General features: G+C 49.7%; 2 protein-coding genes across 3 annotated transcripts in view; both read right to left on the bottom strand.

The window, feature by feature from the left end:
- LOC109286697 (vitamin D3 hydroxylase-associated protein-like) overlaps window positions 1–4,574 on the bottom strand; it is a 23,001-nt gene extending 18,427 nt beyond the window's left edge. Inside the window, exons 1-2 of one of the 2 annotated variants that reach the window (XR_002094652.1) lie at window positions 4,141–4,460; window positions 1,457–1,570 (exon numbers count right to left, since the gene is read on the bottom strand). Coding sequence is in view for 1 of the 2 variants with exons in the window: in XM_019501370.1 (XP_019356915.1) it covers window positions 1,457–1,570; window positions 4,141–4,350 (324 nt within the window). In the remaining variant the exon portion in view is untranslated. Of the gene's footprint in view, window positions 1–1,456; window positions 1,571–4,140 lie in introns of both variants that reach the window. The other variant, XM_019501370.1, reaches the window with a different exon arrangement.
- Window positions 4,575–7,465: 2,891 nt separating this feature from the next.
- Window positions 7,466–20,105, bottom strand: part of LOC109286695 (vitamin D3 hydroxylase-associated protein-like) — a 43,014-nt gene continuing 30,374 nt past the window's right edge. The window contains exons 11-16 of the mRNA XM_019501367.1: window positions 18,606–18,705; window positions 15,788–15,831; window positions 12,663–12,702; window positions 9,201–9,309; window positions 8,134–8,279; window positions 7,466–7,691 (exon numbers count right to left, since the gene is read on the bottom strand). Coding sequence (XP_019356912.1) covers window positions 7,548–7,691; window positions 8,134–8,279; window positions 9,201–9,309; window positions 12,663–12,702; window positions 15,788–15,831; window positions 18,606–18,705 — 583 coding nt within the window. The 3' untranslated portion in view covers window positions 7,466–7,547. The remainder of the gene's footprint in view (window positions 7,692–8,133; window positions 8,280–9,200; window positions 9,310–12,662; window positions 12,703–15,787; window positions 15,832–18,605; window positions 18,706–20,105) is intronic.

Below are 20,105 nucleotides of genomic sequence, written 5' to 3'. Positions count from 1 at the left end.
GCCCTGTTACTAGGAGGCAGGGCTGCCCCTTTAAGACCTGAGTCTATAGGAACATCAAATACTAGGAGGGTAGGCGTTAAAAGCCCAGCCACCCAGGCCAGTCAGCTGGTGGGAAGGAGAGAGGGCTCTGGGCCCATATAAACCCCAGGGCTGAGGCTGGCGGGGGAAGACCTCTGCCAAGCTGCCAGGGGAAGGGGGCTCCTGCACAGCAGAACTACCTGGGAGCACTGTGGCTGCTGGCCAGGTGGCTGCTATGGCTAGCGAGGCTCCAGGAGTCGACAAGGTACTCAGAGCTGGGAGGTACTCAATACTTGGGGAGCGCTTTGGGGTTTTTAAGGAGCCAGAGTATGGTGTGTAGGACTTGTACTATGTTATGGCTCAGGGGGCTCATATTGATGTTGTTTTATCCGGTGCACTGGCCTGAGGCTATTGGGGGAGGAAGAGGCCTCATTGGGGTACACTACTGTGCAGAGCCCCAGTGCCAGGGGGCGCTATGACAGGGGGCAATCGTACCCCAGAACCAGGGGGTGCAGAGACAGGGGGCGGACCCCAATGCCAAGGGGCACAGCAACAGGAGGTGGGCAGACCCCAGCACCAGGGGGTGCGGTGATAGGGAGTGAGCAGACCCAGTGCCCTAGGGCTCAGCTCAGCATCTATATACCATCTATGAGGCATGGGCCACCATGCAGGGGAGGTTCGGAGCAGTGGATAGCAACCCCTGGCGCTGGGGTTGTAAATGAGCAGCCTCCCACCTGAGTAACATCATAATTATTGTTCCATAAATGCATGGCAGGCGAGAAAGGTGGGTGGGTAGCCCAGAGACAGAGGGTCAGGCCTACATTAGACAGGCCCAGGAATGGACCCCGTCACATATATATCTATATCTATATATTGATATATAATAGATATAGCTATATAATGTGTGTGTGTGTGTGTGTGTGTGTGTGTGTGTGTGTGTGTGTGTGTATGCACACACAAAAGAAAGCTATGTTTTTCACATTCCCGAAGCATAGATTTTAAGAACAATGCCAAAAATCATGAGAGTTGGCAATACTTTATGTTTGGCAGGTACAGAACGTATTGTGAACATAAAGTAAAACTATACTTGCATTGGCATTAGCTGATTCCATAAACGTCCCCCAACCTAGATTCACAAATGTAGATTCAACATATTGACCTATCTCCCAGAGATCATGTGCTACTTGTAGTTTAGAGACATAAGAGGTGGGCACCTGCTGTTCATGCCTTTTGTACTATGATTTAGTGCAGGAGCATCCAGCACCTTGCCATGATGGCCTGGACCTCATCTTTCCCATCTGGGAATTGGGGACAACAATTCTGAGTTGCTACAGAGGGTCTTAAAGCACTACAGGCTTTGAGATCTGTGCATGGGAGGTGCCGAGAGGCAAACAGCTCTTATTATGCATCAATAGCTACGGTCTTTTGAAGCACTGACCTTGTCCATGTAGGTGTAGAGGATGCTTTCTGGAGACAGGGAACCTTCCTTCAGTTTCTCACCCAGCTCCACCAGCGACAGGGAGAGGATGTGACTGGACTGGACCCCTGGGTTCTGCATGGAGCATAAATATTACTGTTGCAGAAGGAAGATGGTGCTACATTGGGTTTATAAGCAGTGTTGTGAATTTAGCCCTGGTGGAGTCCTGCTGCAGTCAGGAGAATGCCGCAGGGATCCCAATGTCTGGAAGGGGCAGGTGGCAGGGCAGATAAGGCATCTTGCTGTTGCTCTACCAACATTCAGCTCAAATCTCAATCTGGGCTTGTGCCAGAGGCCACCCGCAGTGGGCCCAGCTACAAATGTGCACCAGGTCCCTTGGATGAAGCAGACAATGGTGGCCAGACGCAGTGCTAGCCATCTCACGGCCTTGTGTGCTGCTGGTTACAGAAGCTGACGTGCTGTAAGCACCTTCCAGCCCATACTTCCTGCCTACATGGCCTCACCACTCCCATCGTCTCCTGTTCAAGGAACAAACAGGCCAATGGCAATGGGATTGAATAGCAGCCTCCACCTCCCCGCCGGGGGTTGCAAAGAGGACGGAGCTGGACTGGTCTCAGTGGGGGCAGATGACAGGACAAGGAGCAATGGGCTCCAGCTGCAGCAAGGGAAGTTGAGGTTGGATATTAGGAAAAACCTTTTAATGGGGAGGGTGGTGAAGCACTGGGATGGGTTACCCAGAGGGGTTGTGGACTCTCTATCCTTGGAAGTTTTTAAGTCCTGGGTAGACAAAAACTTGGCTGGGATGATGTAGTTGGGGCTGGTCCTGCTTTGAGCAGGGGGTTGGACCAGACGGGTGGTTCTCAACCTTTTCTGTACCAGGACATGTTTGTAAACATTGATGGCCAGTCCTGACCTGGGAAATTGTTTAAGTAGAAAACAGCCCCCTGGCCCTGCTGATGCCCCTCACAACCAACCCATTGCCCTCTGCCCCCAGGCGCCAGCCCCCCAGTGTGTGGGGCAGGGGGTGGGTGTATGTGGGGCATGGGGGGCCCCCAAGCAACCTCTTTCAGGCAGGATCTCTGCCAGCCTGCAAGGGAAAACCCACCGCTTCCCATGATTTTCTCCTTTAAAGGAGAATTTATTTTTAAAGTTTGTTCACGACCCTTTCATATATTCTTGCGACCCACTTTTGAGCCGTGACCTGAGGGTTGAGAAACACTGATCTAGAGCCTCCCACAGCCTCACGCTCCAGGGTGGAGCTCAGATGGATGATCCTTATCAAGACTGCTCCCCAGCACCGAGCCAGGCCGTGGGACCGGGAGAAGGCAGCCTGTCTCCCCTGCGTGTCAGCGACCTTCTCCTGACAGCGGGGAGGAAACGGGCTTGAATGTAGAGGGGATCAAAGATGGACGGGGTGATGGATGGGTGTCAGCTGGGGCCAGGAGTCTGGAGAGGCTGGGACTTGGCCTTATGGACCCTGTCTGAATGCAATATGCACAAGGGGGCCGAAGAAAAGTTGCACCTCCTCATTTTAGCAGGCTGGACATTGATAACGTTCTTTTTACATCATGCACGTGTGTGTGTGTGTGCATGCACGTGCATCTGTGCCTCTGTATGTGTGTGCATGTATTTCTGGGTGTGTACATGTGTAGGTGTGTGCATGTATTTCTGGGTGTGTGCATGTGTGCCCATGTGTGTGCTTGTGCATGTGTGCCCATGCATGTGTGCATGTGCATGTGCACTTCTCTGGACTTTAACCAGCCTCTACAATATATTCAAGAGACAAATGGAAATCCCCAGGTGCCCGGTCGCATGGGGACCAAGCGAGACGGGGCTGCTTCATGTGCTCCCAGTGCTGCAACATGATAACGTGCGGGATTAGTCATGCTAAGGCGGCTAGCCTCCATTCTCTTGGTCAGTTTTATTTGTTCCTGATGTTGTAATTAGATAACGTCTAGCTTGCCAGCTGGAATAACACGGGGGCGGGGGGGAATCAACAATTGGGAAAGTCAAGGTTGCTTCATAATAAAGCCAAGTCTGACGTCTGACAGCGCAGTGTTTGTGCCCCCCAGTTGAAATCCAGGGGTACAGAAATGCAGATTTCAGTGCTCACCCGCACCGGGAAAGGGGGATAAAATTGAACCTCAGGGCAACATACTGGAGTCCTGAGCACAGTGATCGAGGCTCCTTGGTTATGCTTGGGATGCAGTAGTGACAATCTGGAGTCTCAGGTTTCTGCTCTGTATCTTGGCCTAATAATCCTGCCTAGATTGGGTTTTACATCCAGGAGCAGATCAGCGCTTAGCTCCTCGGATGGAGACAAATACTTGCAAACGGATCGAGGAGGCAGTGCAGGGTCCTTTTACAGAGGGAGTCGGAGCTGATGGATGGGGGTGAAGTGGATGAGGAGGGGTGAGACATGAGCAGGCGGAAAGATTTAGTGCAATGCAGAGGCTGAGGTTGAAGAGGAGCAGATGCCCCGTCCTTCCCAGGGGGCCCTGCATCAAGCTGGAAGGTGAGAAACCTGCAGCAAACCCCACACGTCACGCGGGGACTTTTCCTTCCCATGCTCAGAAGCCCTGGATCAGCTGGTCCGTGGATTTATTGCTCTATTTTGCTACCGAGAACCTGGCCCCATCACGTCCTGAGGGCAACCTCTTCCCCGCCCCTCGGGGGAGACTTACCTGCTGCTTGAAGAGACGAGCAGCCTTCTCCATTTGAGCCAAGCCCCTCTCCCGCCCCCTCCTCGCCTCTTCGATCTTCTCCTGGATCCGTCTCCTCCTCACCCGATTCAGCACCAGGACGGCTGCAGCCAAGCCACAGAGCAGGACTGAGATGGTGCGAGGGTCCACTTCCACCTCTGGCAGCAGCTGCCTCAGTTTCCCCTGGATCATGGTGAGCCCCTTCCCTTTGCCTGGGAGCTGCTGTTGCTACTGCTGTGGGCTCCAGAGAGCTACTGACAAGCGGGAGGCCGGAGGGGGATTTGCAGGGATACTCTAGTCCTGCCTGGGACTCATGAGCAAAGAGCAATGGGAAAACAGAAATGTTTACACAAGGGGAAGGGACCTCCGGGAAACCAAATCCCTGCTGTTCAGAGAGGCCCCTACAGGTCCACTTGCCCCAATGGGGCTTTCCTTCCAGGCTGGGGACAGACATGACACATAAACCAGTTTAAGGGATCAGAAACAGGTTTAAACCTGTAACAGAACAGATGTTCAGTGCACATAAACTGGTTTGAAAATGGCAGAAGCTGGTTTGAGATAAACCTGGTTGAATGAAGGATCAGATTTATGTGATTTGGGTCAAACCGGTTTATGCAATGTCTGTCCCAGGCCCCAGTGAATCAGCCCTAAATAGAAACACAGGGGTAGGACCGCTACCCAGAAAGGAGGCTAGCTCTTCCTCCCTGTGCAACACAATACGAACCACCCAGGGGCATAGGAAAGTAAGACTGGAAGGGACCTCAGGAGGTCACATCTAGTCCAGCCCCTGCTCAAGGCAGGAGCATCCTTCACTAACCCATCCTAGCTGAGTGTCTGTCCACCCTGCTCTTGAAAACTTCCTGGGATGGAGATCCCCCACCTCCCTGGGTGCCTGCTCCAATTCGGGACTGCTCTCCGAGTCAGAAAGTTCCTCATCTCCAGCCTCAGTTTCCCTTGCTGCAGCTTGAGGCCATTGCTCCTAGTCCTGTCGCCTGCAGCTACAAAGAAAAACCCATCTTCATCCTCTCTGCCATCACCCTTTAGGTACCCCGCACCTCCTGGGCCTGCCATTGCAACAGCCCTGCTAGCGAGAGTGAAGGCAAGGACGTCGGGGGTAGGAGAGCTTCCTGACAACATAGGAAGATGGATCATGCTATCATGCAGCCTGTTGATCCTGGGCTAGGATTACAAAATAGAGCAGGAAAGCAGGGGACACCATTGCCTAGGCCACAGCTGCTAGCACAAGGGCTCAGGGTCATCCAACCTGTGCGCCCAGAATGGAGGGAAGGAAAGGGGTTATACCCCCAGTCCGGGGCTCAACCTCATCTTGCTGCACCTGAATATCAGGCTTGGTTCAGAACCAGATGCTGATGGAGAGGATTTGGGTGGCTTTCAGAAAGGAAGATGGTCTGGAAAGTAGGCAGAGAGGACCTGAGGAGGCCATAAAACATGTGCTCTCTTGGTTTGAAGCTCTATGGGAACAGGAATCACGATGTGGTAGAAGTGCTGCTTGCATGTGTGGGATCTGGCTGTAGACACAGGCCCAGGGCTCCAGGAAGGCTGTTCTGCCGGGTAGGCTCCGTAGGAGCATGGAGGAATAAGGGGAAGAGAAAATGGGCTAGGATCAAGCCAAAGACAAGCATTGTGTTTAGTCTGGGGAGATCCCAGAGACACCCCAGGAGCTGCTACTCTGAAAGAAGAGTAGAGCCAAAGAGGAGCGGTGGAGGATGGGAGATGTTGCCCAGAGGACACTGGACACCCTGCGCTGGGGACACCGACGTCTAGGAAGCAACAGGACTTCAGAGGAACTTGGTTGGAAGGGCACAGACCCCCCATGGCAGACAAAGAGCAATGCCACCAGGGGCAGCTCTGGGACTGGAGGTCCACTGCAGACCCCCAGCCCAGGAAAATGCTGCCCTTGGTCCTAATCTTCCTTCTAGCCCCAGGCATCAGCGTGACTGAGCCCCGGATGAGCGGACCAGCTGTCCCAGAGCCTGAAATGTCTGCATCAACCCCAGGGCCAAGGTCTGAGCAGGGTTGTTTCCAAGGGGCTCCAAGGCAAACCTCTCGTTGGATGCAAACATGGTCCAGTGGGAGTCAGTGCCCAGCAGCCGAACCCTCCTTCAGACTACAGCTGCCCCAACTCTATCTCTAATAAAACTGAAGAGCTGCATGGATGCTCGTCTTCAGAAATGACAACAGCGCGTGCCGTCCGGGGAGAGCGAACATTGACCTGGAAGTTTCTTGCTCCCGGTCTCATACCAACACCAGATCTCTTTTTAAGCACAAATTGTCCCTTGCACCAGGACTGTAAAGAGCCCTTTTCCTAATGCAGTCCCAGCTAAGACAATGCAATCCTGGCATTCACTGACTGTTTGTACCCTCCTCCTCCTTCCTCTCCATGGACTGCCACCTTGGCGGGGCAGAGAGGCTTGCATGTACCAAGGATCCTAAGAGCATCACTGTTGGGAGTCTTGTACTCCTGGTAGGGTCACCCATGGTGGTAAGGTCAAAGGGGAGGTATCAGGTGAAGAGTAGTCCAACGCAACGCAACGCAACGCAACGCAACGCAACGCAATGCAGCGACTTTAGTGGTGGAGTGGGGGGAGGCAGAAAGCAAACTTCTTAATGTCTGCAAAGGCAGATGAAGGCAGCAGTGGAAGAATAACCCAACATGAGTCAAAGGGGGCAAGAGTGTTCACAAGCCCCCTTGGCTTGCCAAAGGCATTCAGGAACACCTGAAAGCCAAAAAGGAGGCGTGTATCTAGTGAAAGGGGTGCTATCACCAAAGAGGATTATACCTCCATCGCTCGAGTCTGTAGGGGGGCTGTTAGGAAGGCCAAGGCAGAGACAGAATTAGGGCTAGCAACAAGTATCAAGGACAACAAAAAGTCCTTTTTTTAAATACATAGTGGGTAAAAAGAGGCACCAGGCAATGTGGGGCCTCTGCAAGACATGCTTGGCAATCTAGTGGTTGTACCAGATGGTAAAGCTGACCTCTTTAACACATTCTTTGCCTCCATTTTTTGGAGCAGGGACCGGGACATCCCCCCCACTGGGATACAGGATGGACTCAGGAGAGACTGTGCCAGGCCTAGGGTCAGAGACGACCGAGTCAGGGAGGTTCTGGAGGGGCTGGACGTGTTCAAATCAGCAGGTCCAGACACTCTCCGTTGCTTCCCAGCTAGCTATCAGCCTCTCAGCCAAGTATCCATCCTTTCTAACCCCTTGCTTAAGTTTGATGCAGACGAACACAGTGGTGTTTGACCGGAACTGGGATGTGTCTGACCAGCTGAGGAAGACAAAGGGCTTTCAAGGCATTTATTGGCCATTAAGAGAGGCAGCAACTGCCATGAATGTTTCGTGGATGAGTAGGAAGGTGCTTAGTGCTACGGGTCTCGATAGGTCAGGCTTTGCCTTCTCCCGTGGGCCAGCGTCTCCACCTCTTTCATGAACCGGAGGCACAGCTCCTCTTGCCACGGCAGGGCCACACACTGCACGGCCACGGGCAGCCCCACGGCTCCTTCCACGGCCTGCAGCAGAGACACGAGTGGCATAAGGTTACCCAGGGGCTGAGGCACCACTAGCCTGATGTGAGGCATGTGGCCTCCTGAGAAGGGCAAAGGCACGGCCAGCAGGTGCTGGGTGCAGGAGCCCAGAGCTCATCTGGGGGACGTCTGATGTGTGGCTGTCAACGGAGTTATGCAATTCACACCAGCCCGGGGACTTGACTATGAGGTCTTGCTCCATTTCTAGCAAGAAAATGGAGAGATATTATATATTCATTGCCATCTCTTTTCATGCGGGCACTTCCCTTCCATTGCTCTTTGCCTCGTTTTGTAGCCCTCATAGCAGGCAATCCCAGCACTGGGAAATTCAACACCCACTTTCCCTTCCAAACCACCGAGGGAATCATTCTGACAAGGCAGGACCCCTATCACCGATGCACAGTTGTCCCCTCCAATGCAAACTGACCTCTTTCAGCCGCTTGTCCCAAAGGTCCCCATAATGCCCCCTGTAATCCTTCAGCTCTTCTTCATCAATGTGGGTGACAGTGGTGACCGGCACGACTCCAGCGGGGAAGTTTAGGACATTGTACAGATTGGTGTAGGAAGTGGCAGCTGGAAGAGATGACATGGAGATTAATCATGGATCAGGCTTAGCTCCACTTAACTTTAGAGGCATCGCCTAGGTTTACTGAACTCTCTGAACAGAGAGGATCCTGCTGGTAACAGATGACAGGGGACCTGTTTAGGCCACCTTGCAAAGAAGGCTTGCATGCCTGCCAATACCTCTGGGATAACTTCATGTTAAGAGCAAGACCAGTAGCTTGAAGTTGCAGCAAAGTAGGGTCAGACTGGATATTAGGACAAACTTTTTCATTGATAGATTCGGGAGGCAGGGGAATAGAGGCCAAGGTTAGCTGTGTACTCTCCATCACTGGAGGCATTCAAGAAGACACTGGACAACCACTGTTGGGGGATAACCTAGGTGTAGCGATGCCTTTGTTCTGCTATTGGTATTTCCCAGGCTCCTGGGCTTTGCTAGTTGCCCTTTCCCCCTTTTCTGCTGGGTCAGGGTGGTTTTATGCCTTCCTCAGAGGCGTTGGATGTTGGCTGTAGTCAAGGCTGGGGATTTTGACTGGGCTGTGCCAGTGCTCCTGCTGGGCCTTAAAGAAGGGTCCTAGTTAGAGGGTCTTGCCCCTCCATTCGGGGTCAGACCAATGCCATACTTGGGGTCAGGAAGGAAGCTTACCCCATGGTCAGACTAGCAGAAACATGGCCTCTACCTTGGATGGACTGAGTGTCTTTTAACAACCTCTTTGGCTGTTGGCTGCCGTGGTCCCCCTGCTTCATCTGCGGCAGGTTTGGGTGTGATGTCTGGTGTCATGTTGGGGCTGATGGTAGTTTTACAAAGAAGTTAGATGATGGTTTTGTGTGGGATGGTTTGGACAGGGCTGATCCTCAGGCAGGGGTTGGACTCAGTGGAGGTCCCTTCCAGCCCTACTTTTCTATGTCTTTTTTATGATATCGAGGAATTACCAAAGAGCTTTCCAGGATAGCCAGCGTTAAAGGCCGGGCCCAATGCGGGACACAAAATGACATCCAGCTGCAGCTTCCTCCATTTTGCAATGAATTCTTTATGATAAGCCTGGAGGGGAAGGGAGACAGCATTAGGAACAACTGTTGCATGTTAGTTGATGGTAGAGTCAGTCGTTCTGATATCAAAGGAGAAAGGGGGAAAAGAAAACCCAGAATTTTGATACAAATCTAAATTCTGGGCTATTCCCTGAGTCTCTCTAATGCCAGCCACAAAGTCCATCCTTGGCTGGAGTATCCTCCTTAACAGCAGTTTAATCAAACGGCAGTTTTTTATTTTAAAAAATGGTTTAAAAAAAACACGTGATTTTTTTTGATAGAAAAATACTTTAAAAAATAATTCCTGAAGAGCTCCGGTTCCTAGTAACACCAAACTTGATAATCATTTCAATGAAAATATTGAGAAGAAACAAAACAAGCCTTTGAGTCCTAATGCAAGTTTGATAAAGGTCAAGTTTCAACTTGGAAAAAACTTCGCAGTTCAAGAGTTCCCCAGCTCTGTCCCTGCAGAAGAATCCAGGTAAGAGCTAAGTAGGGTTAAGACAAGGGCTTGTGGATCACCCATGTACAACTCTATCAAACAGTTGCATGGGACCACTTCTGAACTCCAGCTGATTGGAGGAAAAGTGTCCTTCGAAGTAAAGCAATGAGGGACTTATCCTTTATTTAAACTGTTGCAATGATTTTGGTTTTAGTTCAGTCCACTGGCTTGTCTCTGCCCAACTGCCGTCTACTAGGTGGACTGTCAGGACCTGCTGAAGCATGACTGCATTTCCAAATGTAAGTGGGAGATTAGGAGGAGCTTTCACATGATGAGGGTGGTCAAACATTGGAACAGGCTGCCTGGAGAGGTTGTTGAATCTCCATCCTGGGCTGTTTTTAAGATCAGGTTGGAGAGACACCGGACTGGTCCTGCCTCGAGCAGGGGCCTGGACTAGATGGCTTTGTGATGGTCCTGCCTGCCTGGCTTTTCTAGAATTGCATGAGCTGATGGTTGAAGCTGTAATTGGAAAGACAGAGTCAGACTAGTCCAGGCACAAAGAGGACCAACAGGAGGAGCAGAGGGGTGAAAAAAATCCATTACAAGAGGAGATTAAAAAGTTGAGAGGTAACGCAATTGCTCTCTATCAATACACAATGGTGGTACACACCAGGGAAGGAGTAGAGCTATCTAGGCTCATGGACAATGCTGGCAAAAGGACAGATGGGCTGAAGCATTGTATAAATACATTTTAGTTTGGAAATGACAAAGCCTTTCCTAGCCATCGGATGAATGAGATCCTTAGACAGCCTTCCCATAGCAATTGTGGGATTGGAGGGGAATTCTAACTAGTTTGGGGATTAAGCGCGATCAGGTTATGAATGGGTTTTCTTGCTGTGGCGGAGCACCTTTGGGGGTGCTTGCCACAGAGGCGTGGAGGAGAAGGAACAGACCGGAGCAGTGTGCGGACTCTGGACCCACTCCAGGAACCCTTTAGGAGAGAAGAAGGGTCGGACGAGGAGTCAGGAGAAACTCCTGATCTTAAGCCCAGCAGCAGCAGCAGACAAGCCACCAGCAGGCAAAGCAGGCTAGAAACACCCTGGAGGCTGCAGCATCAGCAACAACAGGAACACCGGAGAAAGGTGTGCCAGAACCTATGGTACAACAGGTGGGAGTATTGGGCATGGTTGGGAGGAGGAGGAGGTGACCCCTTCGGAGAGAGCTCAGCAAGAGCCCAGGGAGGGTGTCGGGCAAGCAGAGCACGTACGTTGCCCATAAAAGGGGTGACCAACCCTACACAGGGGCACTACAGATCAATTGGAGGGGAGGACGTTGCAGGAGGGAGAGAAGTGGGGCGGACAAAGCTCACGAAAGGAACTAGGATGACAAAGTGGACAACCCTTACAGGGGTATACTAGGATTGGTCTAGTAGGGAGGAAGTTTTCCCTGGCGATATTACAGGGGAACAAAGTTACCGTGACCTCTGCCGTGGGGAAGCAAGGAAGGGAGCTTTCCTGATTCCCAGGGTAGCGACAGAGGCAGTGTCTTGTGTTTTCTCTTAAGTTGCGTTTTTGTTTCCCCAGGTGAAGGGGTTGAGAGAGAGAGAGACGGCTAGGGAACATAGCCCACAGGGCGTCAGGAGACAATTTGAACCCGAGGGCCGGAGTGCTTGGGTCAAGAGCAGGTTCCACGAGCAGGACCTCCGGTTACAGAGGACCCGTGAAGAGGGTGAGCCGAGCAGGCTCCAAGAATCACATGCTGATAGGAAGAAACCCAAGAGGTGCCATACTCATAGGAGTGAGGGGACGCGGCCGGGAACACGGCGGGATCCACCAAGGTGGCATGAGGTCGGGGTGTAGGGGTGGTGGAGCTCCGCAAGTGACCGTTGGGCAAACTGTGGGCTGCAGAGGGACCCAGGATAGTCAACCCCTGCACTGGGAACACTCAAAGTCGTGGCAGGTGAGATAGGGGAAGATGACTCCTGGAGTGACCAGCAACTCTGCCAATCATGGGAACTGGGAAGACGTACGACACCCATTGCTCGGTCTAAGGCCGCACATGACAGGGTGTTGGAAACTCGGCGGTCACACAGGAAAAGAAGCCCCAGCACCCTCCAGGTGAGGGCAGGGTGAGTGTGGCCCTGGGAAAAGGAGGGGCAGTATGAGAGTGACCGTGTGAGAGGCGGTGCAGTGAGAGAGTTCTCAGTGAGAGGGAGGAGGTATGAGTGTGGCCTGTAATAGGGTGGAAAGCGAGAGGCCTAACACGGATGAGCTGAGCCGGCCTCAGGCTCTTAGGAACATCTGCGAGGGTTGGGATGCAGTATAGGGGTGGTTGGAGCTGCATACATAGGCCTAGGAGAACAGGGCATACGAAGGGCAATTAAGACCTTAATTTTTGAACAACAAAGTGTGGCAGACGAGAAAAACACTGTGGCTAGTCAGGGAGTTCCCACTTTGCCACACTTGCTGTAGCAGGGGCCTGGACCTTTTATCCTTGATTCCCAATTTTAAGCAAGGCCAGCAGGATCAGACTGCACTCAAGTGGTGAAAGCCATGTGCTTGAAGGTGTGGGTCCTGGAGCCGATCCTCGTTCCCACATGCATGTGATTTAACAGTAGGATCCAGTGCTTGAAGCTATGTACTGCTTCAACAAGGAAAGGAAAGGATGTTACAGAGTGTTTTCCTGCCTGGGCAAAGTCCAAACAGCATATAATCTCTCCCTTTCCTGCAGTGAACTGAAGGCTTGTGCATGCATTAGATCTCTGTAATCTCATGGTTTCTTCCAGAAGGCTTCCTTCTCAATGTCTACTTTATTTCCACACAGCCTGGTGCAGGACTGAAAAATGCTGCTTAAAAACCTTGATGTGAGATCATACAAAATCTCAACGAGCACTTGCCACTTCTAAGTGAGAAAAAGCATATTACCTCCACTGCAGCATGCTGTTTCCACAGATTTTTGGCTGACCTGGAAAATTCAGGGACTTAATTAGCTGATGCCATTGCAGCCTAGAAACTAATTAAATGCACATACAAGCTCTATTAAAAGGACTATGATGATTCCAGGCCAAGCGACTACATCCATGTTATGGATCACGCCTTCCTGCAACCTGTGCAAGCATTTAAAGAGCTTTTTGGTATTTAGTGTACTTAGAAGATATATTATTGTATTGTCTAGGTGGTGGACATGGAAAGTAAAATTCCTACTGGTTACCCCCAAATTCATTCTCTCAGGTTTAGATTCCATCATATGCAAGCACACACATGGTGTAGGTCTGTGCTGCAGGAGAGATACAGAGCTGGCTTCAAAGCAAGGTCATGCAGGTGCTGGAAGGAGTCCAAGATAGCTGGACAAAGGTCATGATGCATTTGTACATGCCATATTTTTTGCCCTTGCTTGCATTGCAACAGTGTGACTGTTTGCACAAGTGGGTTTTCTGGACATTTTAAAAGTCTTTCTGGCATATTAAAGTAAAACTCCTCGGACATAGTTTAGTTTGGTGAATTAAAGCGTCACATCCATGGATTCATTGTGTGCAAATACAAAGGCATTCAAAGTTGTGTAATGCACCACTTTGTCCACCAGATGGCAGTGCAACTTTTTTGTAGTTCACCCTCTTGAATTGCTTCTGCTTTCGAATTGCTGCTGCTTTTTTTTTTTCTTGTGCCATGTGCTGGCTTCCTGCTCCCACAGCTGTGTCGGAGGGCACAGTATGTGGGACAGTGTGGGACTGTTTTGCTCTCCTGCAGCACTGGCCGGGGACCAGACTTAATTAGTTCAAAAACCTAGTACGTGCAAACACTGACGCAATGCTCCAAAATAAACCAATTTAAATTTTATAAACCTATGTAATTTAACAAGGATTAAACTCCATTACATGTACAGGTGCCCCTGGTGACCTGCTTTTACTCTGCTTCTTGGCAGGGGTAATTAGCTTGCATGTCTCTCTATGCTGCTTGCCAAGATCACTTCCATTAAGTTAGCAGCTGGTTAAGTGCTGGCACAGGGCATCTCTACGTTCTGCTGCAACTGGCAGCATAATTACCTCACGGAAAGTATCCACATGGATACATGCACAGGGTGTGGTGAAACCTACAGTGCCATTAATGAAGCCCTCCATCATCCTGAACCTTGTACATCTTTCTCACTCCTGCTATCAGATCCATCTCTCCTGGGCTTTATTCTCACACCCCAGCCTACTCAGGAACCTTCAAATAGTTTGGAATGATTAAAAAGAAAAAATAATGCAAAATGAAAGACAGGTAACATTTAGCCCAGAGAGACAGGTTGAAGGTCAGTCAACCATCATCCAATGCGTTAGATCTATGATTAAAAATCACGTAGCTAATAATTCTCCTATGCTAGAACACCTCTTGGTCTAACCATCTTTATGGGTCTCTCCCTCAGTTTTCTGTAGCAGAGATCAGCTAATGTGATTAATAAATGGCTTTGCATATTATTATTTTAAAATCCCACTTCTTCCTTGATTCCCCGCCCCCCCTCCACACACCCCATGAACTGCTACAGTTTGCAATTATCTTAAAGGAATATTAAAAAGAAATCTCAAAAAAAGAAGTCACCCGAGCACAAACAAAGACTTTGATCACTTGCTAAGTATCTCAATGGCACCATCACTTAAAAAGCTTCCTTATCCTTTATAAGAGAATGGGTTAAAAAAAAGTCTATAGTTTACATAGTTTATGCTCCTGAAATATGAAGAGTGCCCAACAAGGTAAAAAAGACCTGGTGGGGATTCAGGAAACTCGATTCTATTCTCAGGTTCGCTGCTAGAGGATTCTGCGCCACTTCCTGTTGCCTCAGTTTCTCCAACTGATTTCCCGTATGAAGTACTTTGAAATCAGCTGATTAAACACACTCTACAAGAGGCAGGTATGAATGTTATAGTGAGATGGGTGCAATGCTTTTGGCATAGGAGTAAGAGAGAAGCAATGGGCATGTCCACACTGCTAGCATGCAGGTTCATACATGCTGACTATCTATATGGGACACCTCCAGGCTTGCTGCCCTGAAGCTCTGCTGAACTTCTGGGGCTAAAGTCAAGCCTGCTTCTCAACTATCTCCTGCCTGTAACATGTCTGGAAATCACCTAGCCTCAAACACATTAAGTCAGCCCGCAGCAACCCCACAACTCCACGTTCCTGACTTCCAGCCCTTCTGCACCCCACTTCCTATCTGTATTGCTTGGAATTAGAGCCAAGCATAGGAGAGACGAGCAGTGGGTGAGCTGATTCGTAGAAAGGTGCTACTGGACGAAGTATAGTGGAAGATACAGAGACAAGGAAGGGCAGCTCAGATAGCTCAGGCTGGTTTAAGGTTGACCCTGAAGGTCAGCTCTAAATAGGGGTGTGAGAATACCTATTTCTATGTAAAATATCTGGTATGGCCGTTCCATTCAGCCAGAATAAAAGCATGAAGGCAATTTAAAATCCCCCTAATTCAACTGGAAAGACCTTTGCTGATTTCAAGAGAGGTGGGTCAAGCATTAATTATAGTGAAGCCCTATATTTCCAGAGCCTGGTCTAAAGCCCACTGACCTCAAGTGGAGTCTTTCAATTAGCTTCAATGGGCTTTAAATCCACACACTGGAGCATGAAATATAATACCCTAAGGACTATGCGTGAGTGCTTAAATGTCCTGCTTAGACACTAGCTAAGAAGTGGGTGTGAAGCACCTGGGATACAAATTAAAATCAGGCATCCCACTGTGGTACAGAAAAGTCCTATCTCTTGCAGGGACCATGGGGAGACACAGAAAGGCGTATCCAGGTACAAACATATCTGCAGACATTGCTAAGATAATAGCAAGCCTAGCCTGGTACAGGAGAGGCTGAACTCAGGGTGCAAACCAGGGAGCATTAAATCCCGTGAGGTCACATGAGCACGGCTACAAATCTGATAACCAAGTTCCTCAAATGCACATCTGGGGGAGCCCGGTCTTCCTTCCCATTGCACATACAGCTCCAAAAGGACCCTCCCAATCTGGAGCAAACTTTACCGTTTGCTGCTGATGAGATTTGCACAGAGCCACTTACCCAACTCCACACAGCGCGTTCAGATCTCTGGCGATTCGCGGATACTTAGAAGGGAAAACAAAATTCGGGATTAGTCGATAGCAGAACAGTCAAGATCTGGCAAAGTCCTCTAAGCAGGGGTATTCATTCAACAGCATGCTTGAGTGAAAGAAACCGTAGCTTGAATAGGAGAGAAAAACCCTCCAAGGAAACTCAAGGCTGGACGAGGCCCAACGATGCTCATCTTGGGTGGTCCAAGGACTGGCCTATTCCATGCCAGGGGCACGTTGCAGAGAGGATGGGAGTGCGAATCCCACACCCGCTGGAGTCCATAAGGCTGTTCTGGATTTGTTCCCCCCTGTTGGGTCTAAGAGCAAGGGGTTCACACGCAACCTTCAGACTCTGGAGCACCGTAGCAAACCTGGGTCGACCAGGCACGATCAGTCCTGGCCTCCCTGACAGGACATGGTCTGAGCAGACCTGGGCATGGAGCGGCTTCCATTTGTCCATTTGAAGAAGCACTAAGTCAAAGAAAAGTCCCCTCGTACACTCTTGTACTACGCTCTGTACTCTTCCACTGAGCCAACATGAATAGGGCAACTGCCTGGCAAAGGCAGAACAGCCTCCTGTGATGTCCAGAGTTTCCACTCTGCTCATTTATTTGGCTGCATTTCAGGGTCGCTTTCTCCAAGAGAACTAATTAACTCGTCAGCGTGTAGTCCAAGCAGCAGTGTTCACGAGGACTGCTGAAAGACCGTAAACATGTCATCCAGGCCCAGTGGGACCAGATCGGACTGAAGGGAAGCCCTCTATCCCCAAACTGGCACAAAAGGGAGCTTGCTTTTCTGGACAGGGCCTCGGAATATAGAGCACAAGCTCACCAGGCTCTTCTCAAGAGAATCACTTTATTGGAAAGCTAAAGGTAAGTTTAACTCGCATTTGGATCAGGCAATGGAAACGCAAACACACACTCACGCCTGGGAAGATGGGTGTAGGCCGGACCCCATGAACCCTGAGATCTTGTTGAGTTTTCCAAATAGCTCAGGTCCATTATTCCCCACTGCCCCAGGTTTACAATCATTGGGTGCATCCCCATTATTGGGAATGTGCATTTCCTTGGGGACAAACAGCAGTGGCACAAGATGTCCCTAGGAAATGCCTGTGCACTCTCGCCCTGGCGCGTGGTACATTGCCCGGGGTAGGAGGCTGGCTCAGCATCTGGGCAGCTTTACCTGGGTCCTGAGGGCCTTCAGGGGCTGCAGCTGTGGCAATCTGGTAGCTTAAAACCTGGCCGGCAGCTGGAGCATGGCTCCGGTTTCCAGCAGCGCGTGCTGCCACCACATGTGCCACTCTGCTTTTTTAAGGCTCAGGTTTTTTTGACACCGTGATCTCCCAGTGTCCAAAAAAACCACCCCATGCTGCTAATTTGCATGTGCAGTGTTGCAGATGGGCCTGCGGTACTGCATACCACACATCTACACTTGTCTGGATGCACCCATTCTGTGTAAACCACACAAACTTCTTAGTACCATGCATGTATCTACAACCCGATTGGGTATGCGTTAATGAAAGGGGTTGATCATGAAGACCACCCCCCTCCCCAGCTAAGCAAAGAGTTTATGATAAGCACGTAACAACTGTATAACTGGGATGGCCGCAAGTGGCATCAGTTGGGTTTCCAGCTCTTGGCAATGCGTGCTATTCCTTAGGGTTATGCATTTCAATTGCTTGGTTTGTGTGACTGTCGTCAAACACTTGAATCAGTGCTTTCTTGTTCACATCAGCAAAAACGTGGAATTTGGCCTTCCAAGCCTGTCTCTATGCAAGGTTACCCAAAGTTTGCTCCAAATGTTATATAATGGAGGATGTATACAAGATGGAGGCCTCTAATGTGTTCCTTCCGCTGATTAGTGACCAGTCAACCTTCAGCTGATTGAAGTCACTGAAGCAATGCTGATTTCTATGTATCAACTCCATGCCATGGATAGTACCCATTTAAACAAGAGGAATACCCATTTCTCCAACTCTTTCCTGCCACATCTACCCACTTCCCTGCATGTTTTAAATCCCAGGTCCTATTTATATTCTATTCTGCAGGCATCAGGATGCTGCTCCACCTAGTTAAATAGCTTTCAACAAATAAAGAAATGTGACAGTCGTCAGGACGAAACTCTATGCCTTTTTGTTAGCCATGGGTATGAACCAGTGTCCTCAAGGCCTTAGGATGTCTGAGGTCAAGATGTGGTATTGCATATTTGCTTTTGATCTTGAGTTGCCAAGAAAAGAAGCCCCTTGTGAAACACTGAGACTTGCTTTTGACTTTTGTGACTAAATTTTGAATGTAGTGGAGCTCTTGGTGTTCAGCACGAATGAAGCGCACCGCTAGTGCTGGTGCTGCAAGGTTTGCAAGCCTTGCTTTATTACCCTGGAGTGGCTGTGCTGCTTGATGAGAAGCTGGCTATGCATCTGAAAGCACATACATTGCAGTGCAGTGTATCAGGCTGCCGTGCCCCAGGTCACAGTTGATCCTGCTCCAAAGATGATGTTTGCTTATACCCTAACGGGAATACAATGTATTTGCCCCCAGGGCCTATGGTTGCCTGATGTTCATTGCTCACAGGGGTAAGAAAGAGGCACATGATATGGGTGAAATTCAGCTGTCTGGGCAATTCAGCAAATTGTGCCCTTTATACCAACCACTAAACCAACAACATAAAGCAGGAGAGCATCCCCAAATAGAGCATCTTCTTTCTTCATGGATGACCATGCCTCCCCCCTGCCTGTAACTGTGTGAGCATCATGAGGAGCACTGGAAGAGGATAAATGTGGAGGGACTTACCACTGGCTTCAGGAGGAGAGCCCCGATCCTCTTCACCACAACAGGGAGCCTGTAAGTGTTAACCTGAGACTTCAGGTTTGGATCCACGATATCCCCTTTCCTGGAAGGCCATTAAAAGAGGAGGCTGTCAGACCAGTCCAACAGCTTCAAACTCAGGCTTTTCTCCTGCCCAAAATGTTAGCAGCTTTAAATAATAAGAAGACAGCTTCTGCATGCACTGGCTTAAGGCAAGCCCCTGGGCACAGCATAAAGTATTACTCTGGAGTATCTATGGCCTGGGTAATTCTCTGCAAAAGGTATAAGGCCAGGAAGGCTTTATTTCCCATATTCATATCAACATTTTTTTAATGGAATATTGTACTTGTCCATGGACTTTGCTTATGTGGGCATTAGTTTGTGGGCAGCTAATCATTTACCAACATGTTCCCAGTTGCTAGAGCTTCTGGGCGTCTTACAATGATTATTGAACACCACCTCCTAATTCCCAGTTATTCCAGCAGTCTCTTCCACATGTTACAAATGGAGGCACTGAGAGATTAAGAAACTCATCCAAGGCCACATAAAGAATCATAGAAAATGGGGGTTGGAAGGGACCTCAGGAGGTCACATCTAGTCTATGGACTGCTCCATAGTCCTAGTCTATAGTCCTCTGGTGCATAGTCCTGCTCAAAGCAGGACCATCGCCAACTAGAGATCACCCCAGCCAAGAATTTATGGCAGAACCAGGACCGTAGACATCAATCTCTGTACCTTATCTTGACAATTGTTAACTAATAGGAAAGCTGAAGCTTACACAACCCAGGAAGAAACTCATGGAGGCTGTACATCTTCAGCAAAGGATTTATCCCTAGTACAGAACATCCTACCATCCAAGAGCAGAACAGCTTTGGAGATGCACCAGAAGCCACTACCCCATGCTCTGGAGGGTATTGTGAGTGCCAGCGAAGTAGAGAAGATGGTCCTTCCTTAAAGAAATGATGAGAATCCTGATTGTCTACATGATGCTTTGATGGTACATGATCAGGCATTTTGGAAATGCAAATAACTACTCAGGCTAGTGCATTCTGGCAGGTATGACAGACAAACAGTCTGGTTAGTCTTAAACAGTGGTCCCCAACCCATGGCTTGAGGGCAACGCGTTGCCTGTGAGAGCTTCCAACACTGCTCATGACAGCAGGAAATGCTACGTTGCATGGATCCATGTTTCTTCAGGTTGAAAAAGGATGGCAGAGAATGAGGCTACCTGCTGTACTTTATGCACTATTTATGATGATGGGGGAAACAAAGGCTGGGGATCTCGGTCCAACAGAATAGCTCTCATTGAAAAGAGCAACTACAGTAGGAATAGTACAGCCTGTTTGATCTTTAGCTTCACATGGATTGCCCCAAGCATGTCATATTTAGGGCAGTGAAAATGGTTGGGGGGCTGGGGCATGGTTCCAGGTAATGGGGCCCCCGCAGGACACGTTAGGAAATTTGGTCGTCACACCAGACGATAAA

Source organism: Gavialis gangeticus, unplaced genomic scaffold (assembly GCF_001723915.1).
Source record: "Gavialis gangeticus isolate Ggan-Ray unplaced genomic scaffold, GavGan_comp1, whole genome shotgun sequence".
NCBI classification, from domain to species: domain Eukaryota; kingdom Metazoa; phylum Chordata; order Crocodylia; family Gavialidae; genus Gavialis; species Gavialis gangeticus.
The sequence above is the reverse complement of the archived record's forward strand: the minus strand, read 5'-3'. Positions and strand labels throughout refer to the sequence as shown.